This window comes from Dendrobium catenatum, unplaced genomic scaffold (genome assembly GCF_001605985.2).
Source record: "Dendrobium catenatum unplaced genomic scaffold, ASM160598v2 original_scaffold_27042, whole genome shotgun sequence".
NCBI lineage: Eukaryota > Viridiplantae > Streptophyta > Magnoliopsida > Asparagales > Orchidaceae > Dendrobium > Dendrobium catenatum.
Window position 1 is genome coordinate 139,498 of NW_021345501.1, and position 22,300 is coordinate 161,797.

The 22,300-nt window shown below is 34.3% G+C and overlaps 2 protein-coding genes across 2 annotated transcripts in view; one reads left to right on the plus strand and one right to left on the minus strand.

Annotated features, from left to right (window-relative positions):
* Positions 1 to 4,458: 4,458 nt before the first annotated feature.
* On the minus strand, positions 4,459 to 16,368 carry LOC110112847 (seipin-2). Its single transcript, XM_020845195.2, has 3 exons — positions 15,209 to 16,368; positions 5,482 to 5,954; positions 4,459 to 4,922 (listed from the first exon to the last, which is right to left on the minus strand). The coding sequence occupies exons 1-2, from the start codon at positions 16,271 to 16,273 to the stop codon at positions 5,487 to 5,489; spliced, it is 1,533 nt and encodes a 510-aa protein (XP_020700854.2). The 5' UTR covers positions 16,274 to 16,368; the 3' UTR covers positions 4,459 to 4,922; positions 5,482 to 5,486.
* Positions 16,369 to 20,927: 4,559 nt separating this feature from the next.
* The window catches only part of LOC110112837 (clathrin interactor EPSIN 2), a 32,001-nt gene continuing 30,628 nt past the window's right edge, over positions 20,928 to 22,300 (plus strand). The window contains exon 1 of the mRNA XM_020845183.2: positions 20,928 to 21,134. The gene's annotated coding sequence lies outside the window, so the exon portion shown is untranslated. The remainder of the gene's footprint in view (positions 21,135 to 22,300) is intronic.

Here is a 22,300-nt window from a genome sequence, read left to right on the forward strand (position 1 = left end):
CTTAGATATACTTTAGTAGTCTTTCATTTATATGACTCGTTTTAATATATTATCGATAGTTTACTATATTGAGATAACATATGTATAAAAAATTAAAGACTTATAAGAAAATAGCTATATCAATATATAATGCTGAGATTTTGATACAAAAAAAAAGAATAATTTTTGAAAAAAAAATCATCAAGGTATTTTGATATAAATATATCAAGATACAGTCGATCCACCATCATTGTCTGCTTAAGCCACCAACCGAACACACAAATATTGCCTCCCAACCACCATCACCTGACAACTATCTCTTAATCACTATCACATGAGTACAATTTCCCAACCATCATCATTAATTATAGCCTTCCTACTGCTGCCATCTGACTGTAATCTCCTGACCATCATCGTTTGACTACAACCTACAAATATTTGTTGCCTAACAACATTGAGGTATGAGACCATCATAGGCCAACTACAGACTCCCACCATCATTGCCTAACTTTGGTCCTGTCAACCACTGTTGTCCGATGACAACCCTATGACCACCATTCTCTTACTATGGTCTCGAGATAACTATATCTCAATTATATTCTCCCATCCATAGTCACCTGACTATGATATCTCAACTGTCAACATCTAACTATGATCTTCGTACTACAATCCACCAATGGTGTTCTATCAACCATTGTCACTTAACTAGTCTCCCGATCATTATTGCTCAACCACGGTCTCAAAACAACTATCATCAGACTACGATTTATCTACTACTGTTTCCCAACTACGGTCTCTCAATCACCATAAACGGACTATGATTTCTTGACCATTATCATCATTTTACTGTCTTCCAACCATTATTATCTGACTATGATCTTTCACTACTTTTACTCAATAATTTTCCCTTGACTACAGTCGTCCGACTATGATCTCCCATCCATCTTTGCCCGACTATGGTTTCCTGACCTTCATCATTCTATTATGATTTCCCAACTACTATCATCTAACTTCGACCTCCCATCCATCATTGCTTAACAATGGTCTCTCAACCACCATTACCCGCGTACTATTACCCAACAAGTTAGACTCACACCATCGCCAGCAAGATAGAGGCACGCCTTTGACATTGATTCTAACCCTCAGCATTAAAAGCAATATCACTTCAAATCCTTTCAACGTCAACTATGAAATCAATCATCTACATTTAGTATCCATTAAGTTATATCAACGCATTTCTCAATCATAAGAAATGACATATTTAGCGAGATCATTTCAACCAGATTAAGCCCAATGAATTTTCTCTTCCTAGGGTTTCAATATATTATCTTTCGTTACTTTTTCAATATCTCAACATGTGCTACATATTCTGTAAAACTAAGACGTCAAACACATTTTCTCTATCATTTCAAAACCTCTATCACTCAATAATAAATAATAAGCCAACTTTTTTCCCTTCATCATAGTAGGATCAATAAGGCCAACATCTATGTAGAAAAACATAAGGAATCCAAGAAATTTTTTATTGAAAATCACTACTAACTCTTTTTTTCTCTCTTTTCTCTCCTCTTTTTCTTTCATGTTCTCCTCTTTTTTCTTCTCATTGAAATCCCATTTCTTCTAAAAAAAAAAATTGTAGCATCTCACACTCAATCCAAGCATAGAAATAATCAAAATAATGTGATGACAAAGGGGTGGGTTGGTGGAGTAGGTAAAGTTAGCTAGGTGTGGTAATGGCTATTTGTCAATTAAATTAGCTTCTAATGACTAGATGTCAAATGGATTAACTTAAGAAATTATTTGTTTAATTAGAGCATTGGCAATGATATAATTAATCCTCCATAAACTTTAAATAACCTAACTAAAAATTCAATCTACTAATACTTATATGTTATATACCATCAATATCACGAAATTGTTTAAAAAGGTAAATATAAAATTTTGTTCATACTCAAAATTAAAAAAAAAAAATTTAAATCAAGATTTGGATATTAAAAATCTAAAAGAAGATTAATATTTTATCATGCAAAATCATAAAATTATTTATTGTGTAATCTTAAATGTTCTTATTGGCTATTAATTTTACTTAATCACTGCCACTTGTTAAATTAAAACAACTTTTTTATAATCATGACTTAATTTTTTTGTTTAATTAACTTTATTATTCAATTAATTAAAATTAATCATCATTAATTGTATTTCATTAATGCTAATCACATTTAACAATCTTTATCATTTGTTGATCTATAGATAGAGTTGTCTCTTAAATTTGAATATATGAATATTTATAGAAACTAAAATCTTTAAATAAAAAATATCATAATTATACTCAAAATAATAAATGAACGTCAAAATAGCTAAACTCTTACTAAAAGTGCCATATTGAAAAAAAACTAAAATTTCATGATATTTCTCTTATCATACAGTACTTTGCACGTCAATTTATCTCTTTTCCATACTCCACTCTGAGATATGTAGGAGGAATTGCTTCCGTCGACCAATAGGCTGCAACGCAATCCCGTTGCTCTACTTCAACTCCATAATCTATGTTCTCATTTACCAAAGACGAAAAGCCGTTAAGTAAATCAAATCAAGCTGAATTAATACTATTTTGTATTTGTTTATTACTGAATTTAAATGAATTTGAACATGCTCTGAATTTTAAAATATTAGCTAAGTATACTTTTTTATTTTTTAATGGAAATTATGAGTAACAGTTTAATTTTAATCAAACCTCACTAACTATATATTGAACACTAATAATTTAAAAATGAGAAATTTGAATTTTTTTTACTAACTATATATTGAACACTGTCTTTAGATTCGTGGAGGCATGGCCAGCTTAATTTGAATCTCCAAAATGTGAGTTCGTACTCCGGCTTCCTATTACTTGTCCCTTCCTCGATAATCCCACCTTAACCAACTTTAGCAGTTGGAGGTGCAGAATCCAAATGGAATAACCGATTAGTTTTTATGAGTGTGCATAAGAAAAGTGCAATTACTATTCACCACAACTTTTACTGTGCAAACTCACAAAAATTGAACGTAGCTTCAATTCAGACTTTGCACGTAATAATCTTTCTAGCATTTGAGGGTGTGGGCATAATCACGACAACTTTTATGTTTGCCTTATTAGCAACCATCACATCAGAAACTCATCATTTTTCTTTTAGCATTTAAAACTGCTAATAAAAATTCTCAGAATTTTTTTCTCAGCAAATGCGCTCCTGCCGCTCCATGTTCGAGCACAGCAGCAACGAACTTTTATTCTATCCAGTGAACGTACGCAGAGGAAGGTTCGGTTTTAAGCAAAAAAAGCCCTTGTACCGAGTTTTTTGAAAAAATTCGGTACACCTCGGTACAGGCGCTTTTTTGCCTAAAACCGAACCTTCCTCTGCGTACGTTCACTTGATAGAATAAAAGTTCTAGCAGCAACATAATAACATTTATTTTATTACTCAAGAAACTTTTTCTCCACTTTCTTTTCTATTTTCTTAAAGAAATAACCTCGACTTCAAAGATTTTTAATATCCTGTTTAAAATTTTCTTAAAAATAACAAAAGTAAATAATAACAATAAATACATTGTATCTAATGTGTTTTAATTGTGCTTTCTTATTCTTAAGTGTAGATTAAGGCTTCGTTTGATATAATATTTTTATTGATTTCTAAAACTATTTTTTAGAGAAATTTTTGTACTAGAAAATTGTTTTAAAAAACAGCAAAAAAACTATCTCATACAAAGCATAAATATGACACAACGGATTTCCATTTTTTTTCCATAAACAAATAAACTACAAAAAAATGGTCAGATAATTAATGAAAGATAACACACAAGTTAGTAGCTAAAATCATGTGGACTCAATTACATAAAAAAATATGGACTGCGCGGATTCTGTGCGGACAACGGACAGGTAGAACCCTTCTGATTTGTCTCTGTGAATAGTAAAAGTGTGAAAAGAAAAAGCGTTGTCATACTGCGCTTTTACTGTTCACAGAGGCAAACCGGACGATTCTCCCCGTCCGATGTCCGCACAAAATAATCTCCCAATGTAATAGCTGAAGGCATCGACTACTATGATGACATATTTCACTACGTCAGTGAATTTTGTCATCTTAATAATTGATGCCTTCATTTTACCCAAAAAAAAAAAACAAACAAACATATTCCACTGTCACATATCAAGCATACAAAAATGTTATTTAACACAAAAATGGCACTTATTAGTCTAGTCAGTGTCAATTAGCTTAGTTGGTACAGATCTCAAAAGTTCAAGCCAAGATTTTGAGTTATTATATCTCCTACATCAAATCAAATATATACTTCGTCAGGCAACACTACTGTAACTGTTTCATATGATGCTTATGGTACTTGAGCTATAATATTAATACAATGAAACTTATGTAGTTATGTTAATAAGAAAATAATTAGTTTACCATACAAGTTCAAGAAGTCAAAAGCTGCACCATGCACATAACATGCAAAAAAATCTCAACAAATTACAGGAGACTATGTTCTTCCAATGCCAATGATGTTTTAACTAAACCTCTATTTATATTCACAACCAGTGCAACATTTTCAATGAAGAAGAACAAACATAAGATTTGAACAAAATGAAGGCATTTGCATTAATAATAGGCAAACAGCCTGCAAAATGCAGCATAAATAAGTTCTTCTTATCCATTAACTGAAGCAACTCAACACTGAAACAGGAATAAATTCATTTGGAATTTTGATTTTTGGTTAAGTAATTTCATAGAACTTTCTGCAACCAAAACTTGTACTCCTGATTACTCTTAATGGCCGTAGTTGTAAATTATGATACGTGATCAAGATGATAAAAACATTGATGCTGAGCAATTCCTTTCTTCTTTCTATGTTTAACTTCTGAGCATTATCTGGCATAAGAACATACTTGGTCGCAGCCCAGCAATTCAATGCACCTGAAGAAGACAACTTGAGCGGGAAGACAATAACAATAATAACAACAACATCAAGGCTCAAGCCTAGGGTGTCAATTTCGGGTCACGAGTAAGGTTCGGGTCCGAAACTGACCCGGCACTATTCGGGTCGACCCGAACCGAACCGAACCCGTTTTTGCAATCGGGTCAGTTTTCTGGACCCGAACCCGACCCGTTGGGTTCGAGTCAATCCAACCCGACCCGAATGACCCGGTGCCAACAAAAAACTGCTAGTTTTCGGATCCAAAACGGGTCAATCTCCACTTTTCCAGTCAACGCGGGTCCAAAACGGGTCAATCACGGATTGTCGGGTCAAAAGGTCAACTCGAACCCAACCCGATTTTTTGAATCAGGCCGAATTGTTAAACCTGAACACAACCCGTTTCGGGTTCGGGTCAACCCAAACCCAAAATTTTCGGGTCGGGTCCAATATTGACACCCCTAATCAAGCCTTTGTCCCACTACTTGGGGTCAGCTACATGAATCTTTTTTTTGGAAGACATCTGGAAATAAAAATAGAAGAAAACATGAACTTGTTTACCGCAATCAAGTATGTTGTTGCCCGTTCGGAGAAACCTCATCAATTGGCCTTCCATGTGGAAATAGTACAGGTCTACAACAGATCAACACAATCAACAACTCCCAGATGAAACATCCCATTGCAGCCCAGATAAGTAGCGTTTTCCTCCAGTTCCATATTATCCTTTTCAGTATGGGAAGCTCTGATTCTAGTTTTAAAAAAGCAGAATAAATCTCAGGAATACCAGCACCTGGCCTGAATTCTGCGCGCTGTTCAAGAACTATCCTAATGCTCATGGTTGGTTCATTTCCTTCAGTAAAACCTGACAAATCTAAATCAATAACCTGTGACTCAGAGGAATAGCCTGCTAGCAGAGGGCCGCTTTTGATAAAGGTCTCCATTAAGCGAATATGAGAACTCTTGAAACGTAGCATGCAAGGTTTGCTTAAACGAGAGGTGACTCTGCCATTTGTTGAAATAAACTCTACCCTGACCTTAGCTCAACGAGCCAATACACAGAATGAGTGATAATTAATACAAATTTCATATAGATTAAGATATGTACAGAATTAACTATCTATGGAATTGCAAAAAGATTTGTAGGCCTGAAAAAGGCTCTGTAGTGGTAGTATTAATAGCAGCGCAGTAACAACACATGAGAAATTTTACCACAGTATTTAAACAGTGATGAACAAGAAGAATATTGGCTTTGAGGACTGAGGTGCTGTGTCAATATCAATTATGATAAATCAAAAGGAAAACTATTTGGAAAGATTTTATTGATTCTTACTAGATAAAAGATCCAGGGTTAACATCTTAATAGGATATTCATAGGTAGAATGATAAAAGTATAGCATACTAATCCACAACAAAACAGTGCAGGTGTCTATATACTCCATGTACAAATATGAAATCACAACAACAGAATCCTTAACATTTGTTAAAAGAGTTTGATACTATTTTTGACAGAAACTGTAGAAATAATTTAAAAATAAATATTAAAAAGGATCTAGGGTACCAAATAGGCAATCGCTCAGCATTTTAATATTTTATACTGCAATTTAGATAGTTAAGGTGAAACCAATATTGTGCATTTTAGTCGTATCAGAAAAGTAAAAAATAACAAAGTCTCAATCATTTTATATATGAAGAGAGAAATGAACATATCGAGACTTTCATGTACAGCTACTTAGCTCACAAGATACCATGCATCAACTATTGAAATATATTTAGAAATGGTCAATATGCGAGTGGTTTGGAATATCACTTTATGGAGTGACTTGTTTGTGGGTAAATGGCTGAAAATTATAGTGGAATGTTAGCTTAGAAATGTAAACTTATGATCTTGAGTTAATGGTAGAATTTGGTGGAGTTCAAGAGACCGTTGAGGTGTAGGGAATAATATTAGGTTCAAATGTTTCATAGTTTAGCCGAGAGCTATGTGAAAGTGTATAGAATGATTTTAAGATTTTGGTTGTCAGTTTATTGACCATAGATGATGCTTATAAAGTGGATGAAGAGATTGGAGTAAATGTTTAAGAGGGGTAACAAAAAACTTAAAGAAAATATCGAGATCGCTATCTAATTCATAAAAGATAGGCAAACCACTTGAAGCCACCAAGTACCCAATAAACAATCAAAATATCTCAGTCATCAATAAAATTACAAAATATTTCAGCCCATATTTATAGTCATTACAAGTCTAATTTGTAACCATTTTTTTAACTAGAGGAAAATAGAGAGAAAAAAAGGGGTAAGTTGATATTAATAAGAAAGGGTGGCCAATCACCTATTTTTAATATTTCATCCATACAAAATCATATCATGACTGATCATACAAATTTCTAAATAAAAAATAAAATCTAAATTATATTTAAAATATTAAAAAATAAGGGTTCATTATTAGGCTCTTGTGTGGAAACTTATAATTGGACATTTTCTTTAATATTTTTCTTTGGGCTTTGATCTTACCTCTTATAATTAAGTTTTTAACTTGATTATTTTCATCTACTTAATGTGTTATATCAATTACCATAATGAATAAGAGCCCACTTGGGGGCAAGTGCTGGCACAAGCACGACACCTTACATGCCCACCTTATAGGCCTCTAACCCTGAACCTTTCCCTCAGCCCCTCCACTGAACAACTAATCCACCTTTTTTGCATCATTCCCCACCAACAAATCATCCATGTTGCCTGCTTTTTACCACTCTCACTCCAAAGTCATTGAATACCTCATTGCCTCTGTTGATTTGGCCCACGATGATGCCAATGAGCACTAGCATTACAAGATGAACTCCCAGATCGTACATCTGGGGATCTTTGCACATCTGGACCGGAGAGGGCCAGCTCAAAGTACTGCATCCCTCTCCACAAATTTTGGTTCAAACCTGACTCTAAACTTCACTTACTCTCCAAAATAAACTCCACTTTCCTGTCCCTCCTCATCTTTCTTCTCCTCTTCTAGAGGTCTAGGTGGCTCGTCCCTCTCCCCTCATCTAAAAACTAAGAGCACTCTCCACTTTAATATGTCCAAAGGATAATTCAAGAAATTTACAGCCATTTGAGTGATTCATCCTCATTGTTGAAACCAAAGTTCAGCTCCTTTATAGCATTGCCGCATTGGAAATTAAAATCCAATAAAATATATAACAGTAGATGATGATCCTTCATGACACTTACTCGCAACAGCCCTACATTCATATCGTAAGCCCATGCACCTAACCCTTATTCAATCATCCAATTCCACGTCCCTTCCCCAAAGAGCCCTATGTCCTTAAAACTCCCACTGTAATGTTAAAATCATGAATCCAACAATATACAAAATCTAAAATTGTAGCCTACTTTTGCCTCGCTGCTGCTGCTGCAGTCGCCATTTCCTTCCTCCCGCCACATCAAGCAGATATCAAAACACGGTTAATCCTTCCTAAGAGCAATTGCGCCTGATTTTGTTTTCATGCTTCATGTTTATTGCTTTGCATTTATTCATTTTCGCTTCTCCAATTGGGGAAAAATATTCTGTACCATTTTTTTTATTTGATTGAGCTGCAAAGAAACTAAATCACGTTATATCATAAGAGCCAAAACGACCACAGGTCAGGAGACAGGCTCAGCTCAAAGCCCTCAAACGCAGGGGAAAGCAACTTTAGCACATGAAGATGACAAGGTCCCAAACCCTGAGAAGCATGAGATACAGTAAACGAAGTCCTCAAGATTGAGGCTTGAGAACCCGTGAAGGTGACAAACCATGGAGGGATCAAAGAGCATGAGTCTGATAGAGGGATACGAGGGATCTCAAATCCCGAGTGGTTCCAAGGAACCTTTCCAACCTGACCTTTACAGTAGCAGTAGCTCACTGAAAAATCCCATAGATCTCAGTCCTCCAATTGACACCAGTGTTTCATCCTATCTAAAACCGCCTCAGGAGACCAATTGCTTGGTTCATGTCATATGGCACTCAACTTGATGCTTATGCAATGACCAATTAGTAAACACTCCTAATCTTCCATCAATCTAGAACCAACATAGGAGTTAGAGCACTACAAGTCATTATTAAGGAGAAGCATCAATAAATATGGAGGACCAATGTATTTTGATCCACCTAGACCTACAACAACAACATCAAGTCTTTGTCCCACTACGTGGGGTCGGCTACATGAAACCTTTTTCGTCATTGTGTCCAGTTAAAAGTCAAATTCTCATTTAAATCTAATAAAGAAAGATCATTTCTAATATTTTCTAACCAAGCCTTTTTAGGTCTACCTCTACCTTTCTTAACATAAGTCAAATCTAATACCCCAACTTTCCTAACCGGGTCATCGGAAGGCCTTCGTTTAATGTGACCAAACCATCTAAGGCGACTCTCTCTAATCTTATCTTCCACTGGAGATACTCCAACCTTTTCACATATATGCTCATTTCGTATCCTATCTCTAAGGGTAAAGCCACTCATCCACCTAAGCATCCACCTAGACCTCCTATAAAAAATATCCTTGTGGCATTACATGAACTTCTTGACATACTTGCAAAACCTAGAGCGACTATAAGAGAAAAACGGGTAAGAGTTCTATTAGGAAGAACTCAAGTACTACTTCTGTAATCATCGAGCCAAGTTAATAAGAAGAAGAATTCAAGTCTCCAACCAGCAAGGCTAAATGTTTAAGGCCATGCCAAGTTTTTTGATATAATTTTTTCAGAAGTTATTTGTAATTCCAAATAGTTTAGAAAACTTTAGAAGTCAATCACTCTTTAGTGTATTCTATTGATTAAGTATGTGACATTTAAGAATACTTTTCCCTGATATTTTTTGACACTTGATTCTGAAACACAAGAGTCATACCGACTTCCAAAATGTGGCAATTCTTCATTTATGTCATTCAATTTTGTTGGCCGTATCAAAAAAAGAATATTTATGGTTAATACATTCTTTCTAAAAGAAGATGATAACATGCAATTAATATAATCACAAGGATTATTAGTCTGAAATTTTTTTATGTTAGCATTGAATTATTTTTGCATTACAACAGCAAAATGGGAAGAATAATGTTGAAATCAGAATTTTATTTGACGACATACACCCATGTCATCCCAATGCAATTATCAATGAAGGTGATAAATCCTATAAATCCATTAATATTAAGAATTTTGTAAGGTCTCTAAATGTCTGAGTGAATAATTAAAAAATGAGCATATGATTAGAATCACTTAAATAAAAAACAACACAAAAATGTTTGATATTTCATAAATCTTAAAATAAAATTTTGCATAATTATATTCATAAAAAGAGAAAGAAATATATATTATATAGTTTTCAAAGAAAGATGCCCTGGCCTATAATGATGTTCCCAATTGGCGTTTATATTAAGATTAGAAATGAAAAAACATGATAAGTAATTTTATCTTAAAAAATATGTGGCCTATTATTTTCTCTAGCTTACCCAATCGTCTTCCTACAATGAGGTCCTAAAATACATACTGATTAGTTTAAAAAAAAAAAGTTATCTAGTAGTTGTGGTCTTTGGTAATATTATGGATTGATAGAAAATTTATTAGAATATGAGAAACATGTAGTACATTATTGAGGGTACATATGAAGAAAATTGAAACATTTTCATGACTTACAATAGTTATTAGAAAATCATCGGCCAATCTTTTTTTTGTTGTTGTTGGGGCAGGGTTTTTGGGTTTGAAAATGGTTGGCAATATTGGTCATAATATCAATGGCTCCTGAATATATGATTCGGGTCTGAGGTGAATTATTTAAGACACTAAAAGTATAAGAGTTAAAAGTCATGCTATTTCGAGCTAGAAAGCATGATCCAGATATTCTTTTCAGATCGCTAAGTAAATTCATGAGTTTTTCAGTTTATTCTAGATTAAGCCCTTCTGGTGTCAAAAGAAAGGTCTACCCTTTTTGGCGACTTTCTTTATTCTCACCTTAGCCTGAGAACTTTCTATGAAGTTTCCAACATTTTTCCTTGATGCATCATTTTTTTCTTATAGTACTTACACCATACATTGCCGACCCCACGTAGTGGGATAAAGGCTTGATGTTGTTGTTGTTGTTGTAGTACTTACACCATACATTGTCTGTGGAAGAAGCTTTTGTCGTTCATTAGGGAAAGAATTTGTAGCAATAAGTTTCTTACATTGGGGTTCCATCGTTTTCATGATAGATATTTCAAAGATCAGAGTATCGAGCATTACCATTATTCTTCCTTCCTTATTGTTGTAGTGATAGTATATTTTTTCTACTTAAAAATTCATACACAAACATGGTCGAAATCAATATTGAGTATTGCAAGAAAATTAAACACTATTTTTCTTTCTACAAATTGCTTGAGAATTATCACATCATTACAATATGTCATTATGAGATCTTAATAATAATCTGATTCAGGCCAATAAACTTTCATTGCATTAAAGTACTCAATAACATAGATTATTTTACTTGATTGTTGAAATCTTAATTTTGATATTATATATGAGGGCAACATCCTTCAAATTTGAGTACATTTGTTCAACTGTGTCCCAATTTTTTTTTATGATAGAGAGGAGCGCATATGGCCCTCTGATTTCAAGCATCATGGTATTTCATAACAATGTCATAATCATAGAAGTCACTTCATCCCAAAGTACAAACTTCAAATCCTTCACCTCTGATGAAGGATTCATAAGGTGATTGATCTTTCATTTTCCTTTTAAAAAGGTCTTCACAATTTGATACCACTTTAAATAATTCTTCCGTTCAAGCAACATGAGGTTTATAGCCATTAGAGTTCTCCCTTACACCAACATTTTAAAAATCAGACCGGACAAGCCAATTCAACCTGTTGAACCGAGAAACGAATAGCTACCAGGTCTGATAATTTCCCAGAATCGAATTCACAAGGAACCAACCTTAACAATATCGAACTAACTCTTCATTTGCTACATCTCACTTACATAATTAAATAAATTAATTTAATAAATTTAATATGAAATTAAACTTAATAAATTAATTTAAATTTAATATATTTTACATTTTAATTTGAAATGAGCATTACATTCTTATAATGATCATTTACCAAATACGCACCAACTCAAGAGTTTCACATGGCCCCACATAAAATGTTACTTAAAGGAATTATCAAATTTATATAAGCAATACTAACATAAAGTGTCCACGTGATGTGAGATTAAATAATTAAGATGAAGTTATCAAGTTCACAACAAATACACTACATATTTATACATATTTTTTAATTCATATTTTATAATGCAAATAATATTTAATTTTTTAGTTCATAATACTTATTTTATTTATTTATTTATTTATACAATATAAAAAACTATTTTTTAATCTGTTTTTAATTATAAACAATCCAATATGATTTATAGATATAATTTTATAAGAGAAAATGACCAAAATAGTCCCTTGATTATTTATGAAGGACCAAAATGGTCCCCAACTATATTAAAGAAACATTTTGGTTCGTCAAGTCTTTTAAAAGTAATCAAAATAGTCTTAGTGTGGAATTATTTTGGTTACTCCGTAAGAAGTTGAGGAAACAAAATGATCATTTAATATAGTTGGGGATCATTTTGATCTTTCATAAAAATTCAAGAGACAATTTTGATTTTTTTTCTCACTTTTATAATATAAATTTTGTATATAATCAATAGATGTAAATTATATCTAAATATACAACATAAATTAAAATTTATTAGTTTATATGTAAACTAAATTTATATTAAACATAAATTAAATTTAATGATTGAATATATTTAAATTTAAAAATATAGAATATATTATTTATCTATGAATTTTATTTATTTTTAGTCATAATATTTAAGTTATTTTATAGTTATTATATCATTTAAATATTATTTATAAAGTTATAATATTTATTACATCATTCAGTTCAGCTTCGATCGAACCATTGAATTTTAAACTTCTACTTCTTTTGGTTCTATCTCCAATCTGATTTTCACAATCTTGCCTTACACTAACTTCCAACATTCATGATGGTTGAGTAATTATGAGAGAAGTTAAAAAAGCAAAACATAATGAAGAGAGGAAAATCTCAACAAGAATGAAAGAGAATAAAGATTGGAAAAAGTAAACTCTAACATCTCCCGGATACCACAAAGAAATGTTGAAAAAATTATGAATTTTATTACTTGATTATGAACAAAATATGGAAGCATATATAGTTCTCCAAAAGTCATACAATGAAAATAAATCTAAGATATTTTTTAAAAAAAAAAAAATGTTGCCAAGAGGATAGAAGAGGAAGAGAAGGCACACAAATTGCAATGTAAGGGTCATAAGATGATCTATCTAATGATTATAACCTTTACTCTGTGTGCTCAAGGATTCGTACCAAGATTGATGCCTTGTGGGTCTTATGATCATTAAACAATGTATATTAACTAAAGTGTGATTATATTTAAAAACGCTTCATATATTCCAAAAAAGGATCTCTTCACCAAGGGGTAAGTTGATGAGGACATCAGAGATCAGCGGCTATGATCTGGAGTTTATTTTTTCTGTGTTTTATGTACTAATTTATTTTATATTTCAATTTTTCCCATTTTACTTCTAGGGGTAGTCATGTGGTGTTGTAGCCCGAAGGGCATTTTAGCCTTTATTTCTTTTCTTTTCATGAGGCCTATTTATAGGCTAGTTCTCTTGTATTTTGGTGTAATGATGATGATAATGATGATAATTAAAATTTTATGTGTTTTCTTCTTCTTCTTGTGAGAGCACTAGAGAGAAGAGAGAGAGCCCAAAGTGAGGGCAAGCGCAATACCCACCAGTCTTTGGAAGAGTCTGCAGCCCATGGTTTACGTTATTTTACTTTTTTGTTCTTCTCTCCCCCACCCCACCCGCCGGCTCCTCCTTTCCCTTCCATCATCGGCCATCTACCCCCACCCAAATTCTCCCAAAACTCCCCCACCTCAAGCCACACAGCTGCCGCCTTCCCCATCCCACAACCGTCGAACCACCATCCGCCCCTCCCCTTCAAGACCCACTGCCCATGTCTCCTCCCCACCACCATACCGCCGGCCTCCCCTCCCCATGACCTTCCCAAGGTTGCCATTAAGTGCTCTTGATCACTTTCCTAATTTTGTTCCCTCTCTCTAACACATGCCGCCCCCTTCTTCCCTCCCTAATCCATTGAATCCTCCCAATAACCTTCTCAATTCCCCTTCCCAAGCCTATCCCACCTCCAGCCGCCATCCCCAAGCATTTTCCCACGACTTCTCCATGCTCTCCTGAGATTATTGTTGCCAGTCTTTTGTTTCCAGCAGAAGGAACCTATTGTTCTATATCTCGGAAGGCCATAGCCTAGGGTGCAAAGCACCCAAGACCACCTAGGAGCTGTCCAAGTTATTTCCAACAATGCAGTTTGCTGTCCCAGGGAAAATCTGCACCTGTTTCTTGCTGTTCAACCAATTGGAAGGTCTTCAAATGCTGTCCGGACGTTTCAGATTGCCGGTCACACCTTCAAGAAGGTTCTTAGATGCCACCTACTTCCTTCCGAGCCTTCCTAGAGCCACCGGAACTTCGTATCTTCCGATTATTTTGGTAAACTCTCCTCCAAATCTTTTAATCTCTTAGTCGCAACTCCATTGGGGTTTATAAGTGATTCATGAAGGTTCTTGCCATTCTCTCCGCTAACTCCTAGAAGTTGGAAGAGTTCAGTAAGGGATCATCTCTTAGTGACTAATCTCATTGTTACTTTAGGGATTATCGTTGAAACCCAAGCACGTATGCAATGTTAGATTAATTGATTGTTTTACGACCTTAACTTCTATGCATGTGATTTAGCCAAGCTTGTTTTATCGCCTTAATGTTTTATCTTAACATTTTAGTCGGCGTAAGTTTTATTTAATATTGTTCTTGAAATATTAAGCGTGCAAATTTTCTTAAGCTACTCATCTTCACATATTTGTTCTACATCATAAGTCAGTTCATCAAAGAGACATATTAATGGCCCATTATTTTCTATAATACAAATTTTTTTTCTAAGTATTAATAACACTAAATATCTCATCTTTTTCCCTACTCTCTAATCTTTCCACTAAAATTTATTGAGAGGTTCTAAAGGAAACCAACATTAGTTGTCAATTATTTCGTTGCATTCTATGAGTATTGGTGATTTTCTGTTTTACTCTTCAGCAAACACAATACGTGCAACACATAAAAGATTGTAGCTTCAACAAATGCAATCCCGAGCTTCAATAAAACACAAAAGCATACCTGAAACACGCCCAGATTTCTGTTGTAATCAGACTCAGGCAGTGTTAATGAAACGGTTAAGTGCAGTTTGTGGTTGGGTGGTATAGGACGCCTAACAGCATTCTCCACAAATCCAGCTTTCCCATCAAAATCTAAATTCCATCCAACATCATCACATGGCATTAGCATCACGAGGGCGTCAGGGCTAGCCTTGGTGTAATCAAAACTTAAACTTCTTATCATCTCTAGTGGCTCCTCTACAATTCGGCTCATCAGAATACTAGCAAAGAGAAACCCCGTTATCAAAAGTCCGGACAGCGCAATACTAACATAGAAAAACCAGAAGCAACCCCAGACCAATCTCCCAACTAATGAAACAATTCCCTCTTCTCTCTTGAGTATATCAGGGACAAACGGGCTGAAAATATCCAGGGCAGCCTTGCATACCCACAACATCCTCTTCTTCAGGCCATCTATTGTTCGTCTTAGCGTTCCAAGAGGATTAACCACAAATAATAAAGAATTATAGGTTAACCATATCGGAAATGTTAAGAATTTAAACATCATATTAACCTGGAAAAAGATCGCATTGATCAATAAATCAGCAAGAGAAAGTAGGAGACTCTGGTCTGGATATTCATGACCTGTTGCCAACGATTCATCCATTCGCGATGAAATTTCCTGTCCCCTATCTTTCCCTTCAACGTTTTGCTCAGAAGTAAGCGCCGACGTAGTAGTTTCTCCCCCATTGGAGATTGTTCCATCTTTAAGATCGGGAGGAGGGATATTGCCCCGTCCTTCACAGAAGGTGGAAATCTCAAAGTTGGCATCTGGCTCGCAGCTCAGAACTTTTGTGTCCGAGTTTTGTTGAGGCTCGGTGAAACGGGAAGAAGACCGACGACGGCGGAGGGACGTCGCTGAAACTTCCGGAAGGCTAGCAGCAGTGCCCTCATTCTCCGGTTGATTTTCAATTGTTCCTGGAGGTGAAGAAACCTCATGACTTTCATTGAAACCTAGCGAAAAGGCGTCAAAAGCATCGAAGAAGAGATCGGAAGAGTCTCCACCATTGTTCATCGCTCTCTCCATGAGTTGAATGTACGAGCCGAAGAGGGCAGGGAAGAAGACCGGTGGTAAATTAGGCTTTCCATATCAAGCGGCCGCACGTTTTACAGCCCGTCCGATTGTAATGAACCGACATTCATACGGAAGTTTGTCTATTAATAGACGGAAGCATTTATCGGATAATTATTTTACGCATCATTTACATAATCAATTTAAAAAAAATTAATTTTTTTTTTTTTTTTGGTGATGAACAGCATATCTCTATTAATGATTTTGTTTATTTAAATATATTATATAAATAATTTAAATTAAAATATCTTCATTTTTCTTTTTAAATATGTTGTTTAAATAATTTAATTATTATTTCATATTAATTTATTTGTATTTTGATCATTTATAAATGTGAATATTTTATAACATTATTTTTTATAAAATAATTATTTTTTTTTCAATTTCAAACCAATAATCTATAATATTATTATAATATGATATTTTTTCCTTAACTGAGTTTAATTTTTTTTATAATTTAAATTTTTAGGCAAGTTAAATAAAAAATTTTTAGTACAAAAATTAATTTTTGTAACTAAAAAATTACTTTAAGAAGCAGTAAAAAGTCATCACAAATAAAACCTTAGTCTTTTTTTTAGATAGTTCAAGTTTTTTTTAATAAAATTATATTTAGCCTTAAAAATATAATTTAACACAATTTATTTAAATGCATGCAAAAAATAGTTTTTTTTAATGAAGAAATGCACAAAGCTTATGAAGTTCAAGAAATGATAAGATATTTAGCTGTCTTATTTTAATTCAATTAAAGATAAAACTTTGGCTTGTGAATCAAAATTGAGGAAATTTTGGGTTGTAGTAGGCTCACATAAGGTTATGTTGATTTTTTTTTCTTGTGGTGGAAATTTTAGATAAAAATAAATTCCTATAGAGTTATCAAATAATATGCAATTTGTAAAAAAAAAAAATTAATTAAACTACAAAATAGCTATGTGATAGCAATAATAAACTTCCTTGAAGAAAATATAATTTAATTACAAGGAATCTCAAATTCTTTGATCTTGAAATATTAGGTCCTATTGTGAAGATTTTAAAATTTTATCTTGGGGTATTCCTTCAAGCTCCATGACTTTAAATTCTTCGAAGCCCTTGGCTTTGATGCAAATATTATATTGGTTGTATAAAATTTGTATAGTGATGACATCAAATTGATTGGTTGTCCCCCTAGGATGATGACAGAAGACTTATTTTGAAAGTAACCTGTAGCATATTATCGTAATTGTTTATGGCGGAAAGATTCGCTAGAAATCTGTAGCATAAAAAAAAAAACAAACTTCCTCCTTTTAAAATTGATTTTCACAATTAAACTTGCATATAAAACAATACAACAACACTATTTATATTCATACAGCCACTTCAGATCAAGAACATCATCAATTACATTATCAAACGTAAACATTTAAATAATAACTTAAACAACCGGTGGATAAGATGTCGAAAATGATTCGTCGAGTTTAAGTAAGCCGGCGCATTATGCGCCGGTAATTCCGCAGGTCGTTAACGGAGGAATATGCGCCGGACAATTAAGAAATGCCTTCAGAATGTGTGTCGGTAAATTACGGGTGGAATTTATGCCGGTACATGTGTCAGTATTACCGACGTAAAATAGTCCGCTAGAAAGTCCGACGGTAATGACACATTTTTCTGTAGTATTCGTATGAGTAATTATCTTTGTATATTTTATTTATTATTATGTTTTACTATTCATTTATCGATTTGCATCGTATTTTATTATGAAAGAAAAAAAAAAAACATTTTAAATTTTCAAAAGCCCAATTCTCCTCCTTCGTGAGCGCTTTGTAAACCGACAATTGAAACCATAAGACTGAAGAAAGTTTATAGCACTTTGATTAAAGCCTCAAATATATTCGCTCTACTGGATCTGATTATGATGTCTAATAGAAGAAAGTACATGGCTATTAGTTAATTTCTATAGATCATATAACCTTTTAACAATTTATTATTTATAGGCCGAGTCCCCATGTTGACTCATGCAATGAAATCATAAGATATTAATTTAGTTGACCATTAATCCCTAAACATTCCCTAAATGTAAATCCAAAATTCACTAATCACCAATCCAGAGCTTATTGAAGTTCTTTTAATCAAGAGGTGTATTGATTAGGATTTAATTAACTAGGGGGTTCTGATTAGGACTGTCAATATTGGACCTGACCCGCAAACCCGACCCGAACCCGAACAAAAAAATTTCGGGTTCGGGTCCTGAAAACTGACCCGTTTGAAAAACCGGATCGGGTTTGGGTTGACCTAGGAACCCGGGAATGACCCGAAATGCACACAAACTGTCTGCCCGGAATGACCCTGCCCCACTTGCCCCGGCTGCTCGACTGCCTCAAGCCCGCCTGCCCCGACTACCTGATCGCTTCGCGTCCCGAGGCCAGATCATGTCGCAGTCAATTGCTTCGCGTCCCCAGGCGGCCAGGCGCCTTGCTATGCAGTTTCACACCGCGTCCGTCCCGAGGCGAGGAGGCCAGCGTAGCGTTGCTGGGCAATTCCGCGGCCGTTCCGCGCAGCATACAAAGGCGGTGAGGCTTCCACTGCAGCCGTCGTCGGCCCACTTCCATGTCCGCGGGTCGGGTTGGGTTGATCCGAACCCGAAGCATGTCGGGTTTGGATTGACCTGATTAGTGTCGGATCAATTCAGACTTCGACCTGAATCTGCCCCGTGACCCGAAATTGACACCCCTTATTTTGGGAGATCATAATCCATTAATCATCAAATAATCATTCATTAATGAACTATTAACCCTAAATTATCCTAATAGCCATCTATAAAAAATTCTTTGAAAAAGTTACGTAGTCTTCATTCGATGCTTGAGTATTCACCGGACCATATTTTTAATGGCCACATTAGGGTTTAGTTAGAGACAACTTTCTTATTGCTTTTAAAATATTTTTTTAGTACAAAATTTTTTTAAATAGAATTTTTTATATTAGAAAACTATTTTCAAATTCAATAAAAAAGCTGTCTCAAATAACAATTCTTTCACCCCTTCTCATAAGCGCATGCTTGTTTAATTGGAAGCACAAAAATGTTACTTTCTCTCTTTCTTTGATATTGTGCATAATTTCATTCAATTTATTGTGGCTTATCATTTTTACTTCTAAGGTTAACATTTTAACATAAAAATTTGATATTTTATCCTAATATGAGATAAAACTGACAACAATATTTTGAAATTCCAATCAAATTGAAATTAAAGTTAATTTCATTTGATGGTAAATATTTATAAAAAAATTGATGCAATTAAAATTCAACACATCTAACATACACAAATATGTATATGTATGTGCATATTACATTGTATATGCACATCCCATTTAAAAATTAAAACATTTGTGAGGTAAGTAAACTGAACTCAAATCTAAGAGAAATTATTACGTGCGGAGTTTGGGTGTAAGCTTGAGTCCAGACTCCAATTAAAATATGCCAAATCACCTATACACAGACTATGTACAATCTTGTACATAGTATGCGTATTTAAATACACATTTTATGTATAAGTGACGTGGCCTTTTTCAATTGGAGTCTGAGCAACATCCAGACTCTGCACGTAGTAATTTCTCCAAATATATACCCCATCTCTAAGGATAGAAACACGCAAGTTCAACAAATCTAGCTTTGCTCGATCTTAAAATTTCCAAGTCCATCCAACTCAAACTCAAATAGAACTTCAAGGCGAGTCAATTTACTCGAAACAATTAATTTCAATAGGCTGAAAATCATTTTAAGCCGACTCTAAATAATTAACACATATAAAATTGTATTCATTTAGCTCAAATTGGAGCTTATTGAAAGGTCCCTAAAATAATTAGCATGCCATAATATGATTATATTCAAATAATTCAATTAATATTTTTGTTTTATATATATATATATATATATATTATAATTCAAGCTAATTTTAAATAAACTCCAATCTTAGAATACTCAAAATTATATTAATGTAAAAACAAGTTTATTTCATGACATACACATAATGCCACAAAATAAATTAAAATAGCTTTACATTTTGAGTAAATTTTTTTTTTTTTAAAATACCCTCATCATGGGTTTAAATGAGTTGAGTCGAGCTTGTGTTATGCTTAGCTAGCTTGACTCGTAAGTCAAATCTCGAGCTCGGCTCATGCTACTGCCTTTCACGCATTGCCTTTCGCGTTTCACTAGTTGGCACGCGATTCACCTCCCGTGGTCGGCACACGTTGAGCCGCTCAACGAGTTAACGAGCAGAGCTTAGATTCGATCTAACTCAAGTTCAATTAAGCAATGAGCTCGACTTGAAACTTTATAAGTTCAACCATGAGCTTGTTAATGAACCGAATTCGAGGAAGCTCGTTAGTGGGCTTGACCCATTTTCATTCCTACGCCCCATCGAAGCTTGGGATCTGGCGATTTGGCGTGAATGAATAATTGGAATTTCGTAAATTAGGGAAAGACGAGGGGGCATCTGCATTAATGAGATGTGGGGGCCATTTATATACCGTAAAAATGGGTCGAATCTACTTTCCGCGTTGAAAACAATTCACACCGACACGTGTCTTTCTTCCGAGAGTCCTCCCGTCTCCCGCACCTTCTTACCTCTTTCACCACCCGCGAACCCTTCCTCCAACAAACACCTTCTGCCTCCCCTGCCTCGCAGATATTCTGTATCCGCACAAAAGGGAGAGCTCGCTGGCCGAAGCCCCTAGCTTCGTCTTAGCTGAAACTGAAGGGATTCGTTGCCGTAGCTCCTACGGATTCTGATTGAGGCGGCTGATCAACCTTTGGCGGATCGAATGCTGTTCGTTTTCACTGGAGGTATGCTCGAGCTAGTTTTTTCATCCTTCGATCCAAGCTTTCTATCTTAGCAGCTAGGATTGCGCTAGACTTCCTCGAGTTTTCCAGATCTTCCGGTTTATCGTTGTCTGGAATTGCTTTTGGTGTTATATTTATCTCTTTCTCGTCGGATCGGTAGCTAGCGTCTTGTCGCTGTTGGTTGATTCGGTATTACGTCGTGATGGTCTCTTTTTGGGTTTATTTTTATAATGGGAATTGCAATATGCCAAAACCAGCTGTAGTTCTTTGAAACTCTAGGTCTTTATGGACTTTAGTGCTTCTTTTTTTTTTTTTTAATTGTACACGGGAGATTTTTCTTTGTTTTTAGTAGTCGGTCTTGTTTATCAAAGTGGCCCCTTTAAGGATCCTAGGTGGGTGATTGGTGCAGTAGATCTTCCACAAATGATTATGAATTTCACTTGCTGTCTACATTTATTTGATTTATCTTGTAATATGTGAGGTCGTTTTGATATTTTGGGTCTATTTAGATGCAAGAAGGATTTAGAAGGATTTAGCAAATGATGTAAACTAGGATTTAGTAAATCCTGAGTTTCCAATCTAGAAAATTGTTTTGCTTGTCCAAGTTAAATCTAAAAACATTTTGAATATTAAGTAAGAGGATTATTAGATCTTGATTAGATCTGTGAGTTGGTTTTTTTCACAATTCAAGCTAAGCATCAATCAATTGTGATTTTAGTAATAACCATTTAATAAGAAAATTTATTCTTCAGCGTTAGTTGATTTGATTTGGGATTAATTAATTAATGCATCAATAAGCTTAGTTGATTTGTAATATTTTATTAGGATATCATGCTAATTAGGGATTGATCAATGCATGAAGGCTTAGGGTCTCCCGGTGAAACTAGAATGATAAAATGCTTGTAAGTTGTTCTAGGTAAAGGGAATTTAAGATTCACATATCAAACAAAACGATAATTTAATGATTGAATAAATCCGAAAAAATTAAGAAGAGATTTAAACCACATTAAATCATCAAACTTATAATGTAATTATCACTAATGTATTCATAGTTTAGTTAGATTTGAACAAAATTAACAGTATTAGCAATCTAACAAAAAGTTATGTAAAACAACTAGGGTCAAGGAAAGAAGTTACTAGAGTAAAAAAATGACATGATGTAGGTATAA

What these genes read in the sequence shown, in the direction of transcription:
- LOC110112847 (XM_020845195.2), bottom strand. Translation starts at nt 16,273, where the DNA reads ATGGAGAGAGCGATGAACAATGGTGGAGACTCTTCCGATCTCTTCTTC. An exon ending in GAAATCTGGGCGTGTTTCAG is followed by an intron (nt 5,955 to 15,208) that starts GTATGCTTTTGT and finishes CGTTGAGCTAAG; the next exon opens with GTCAGGGTAGAGTTTATTTC.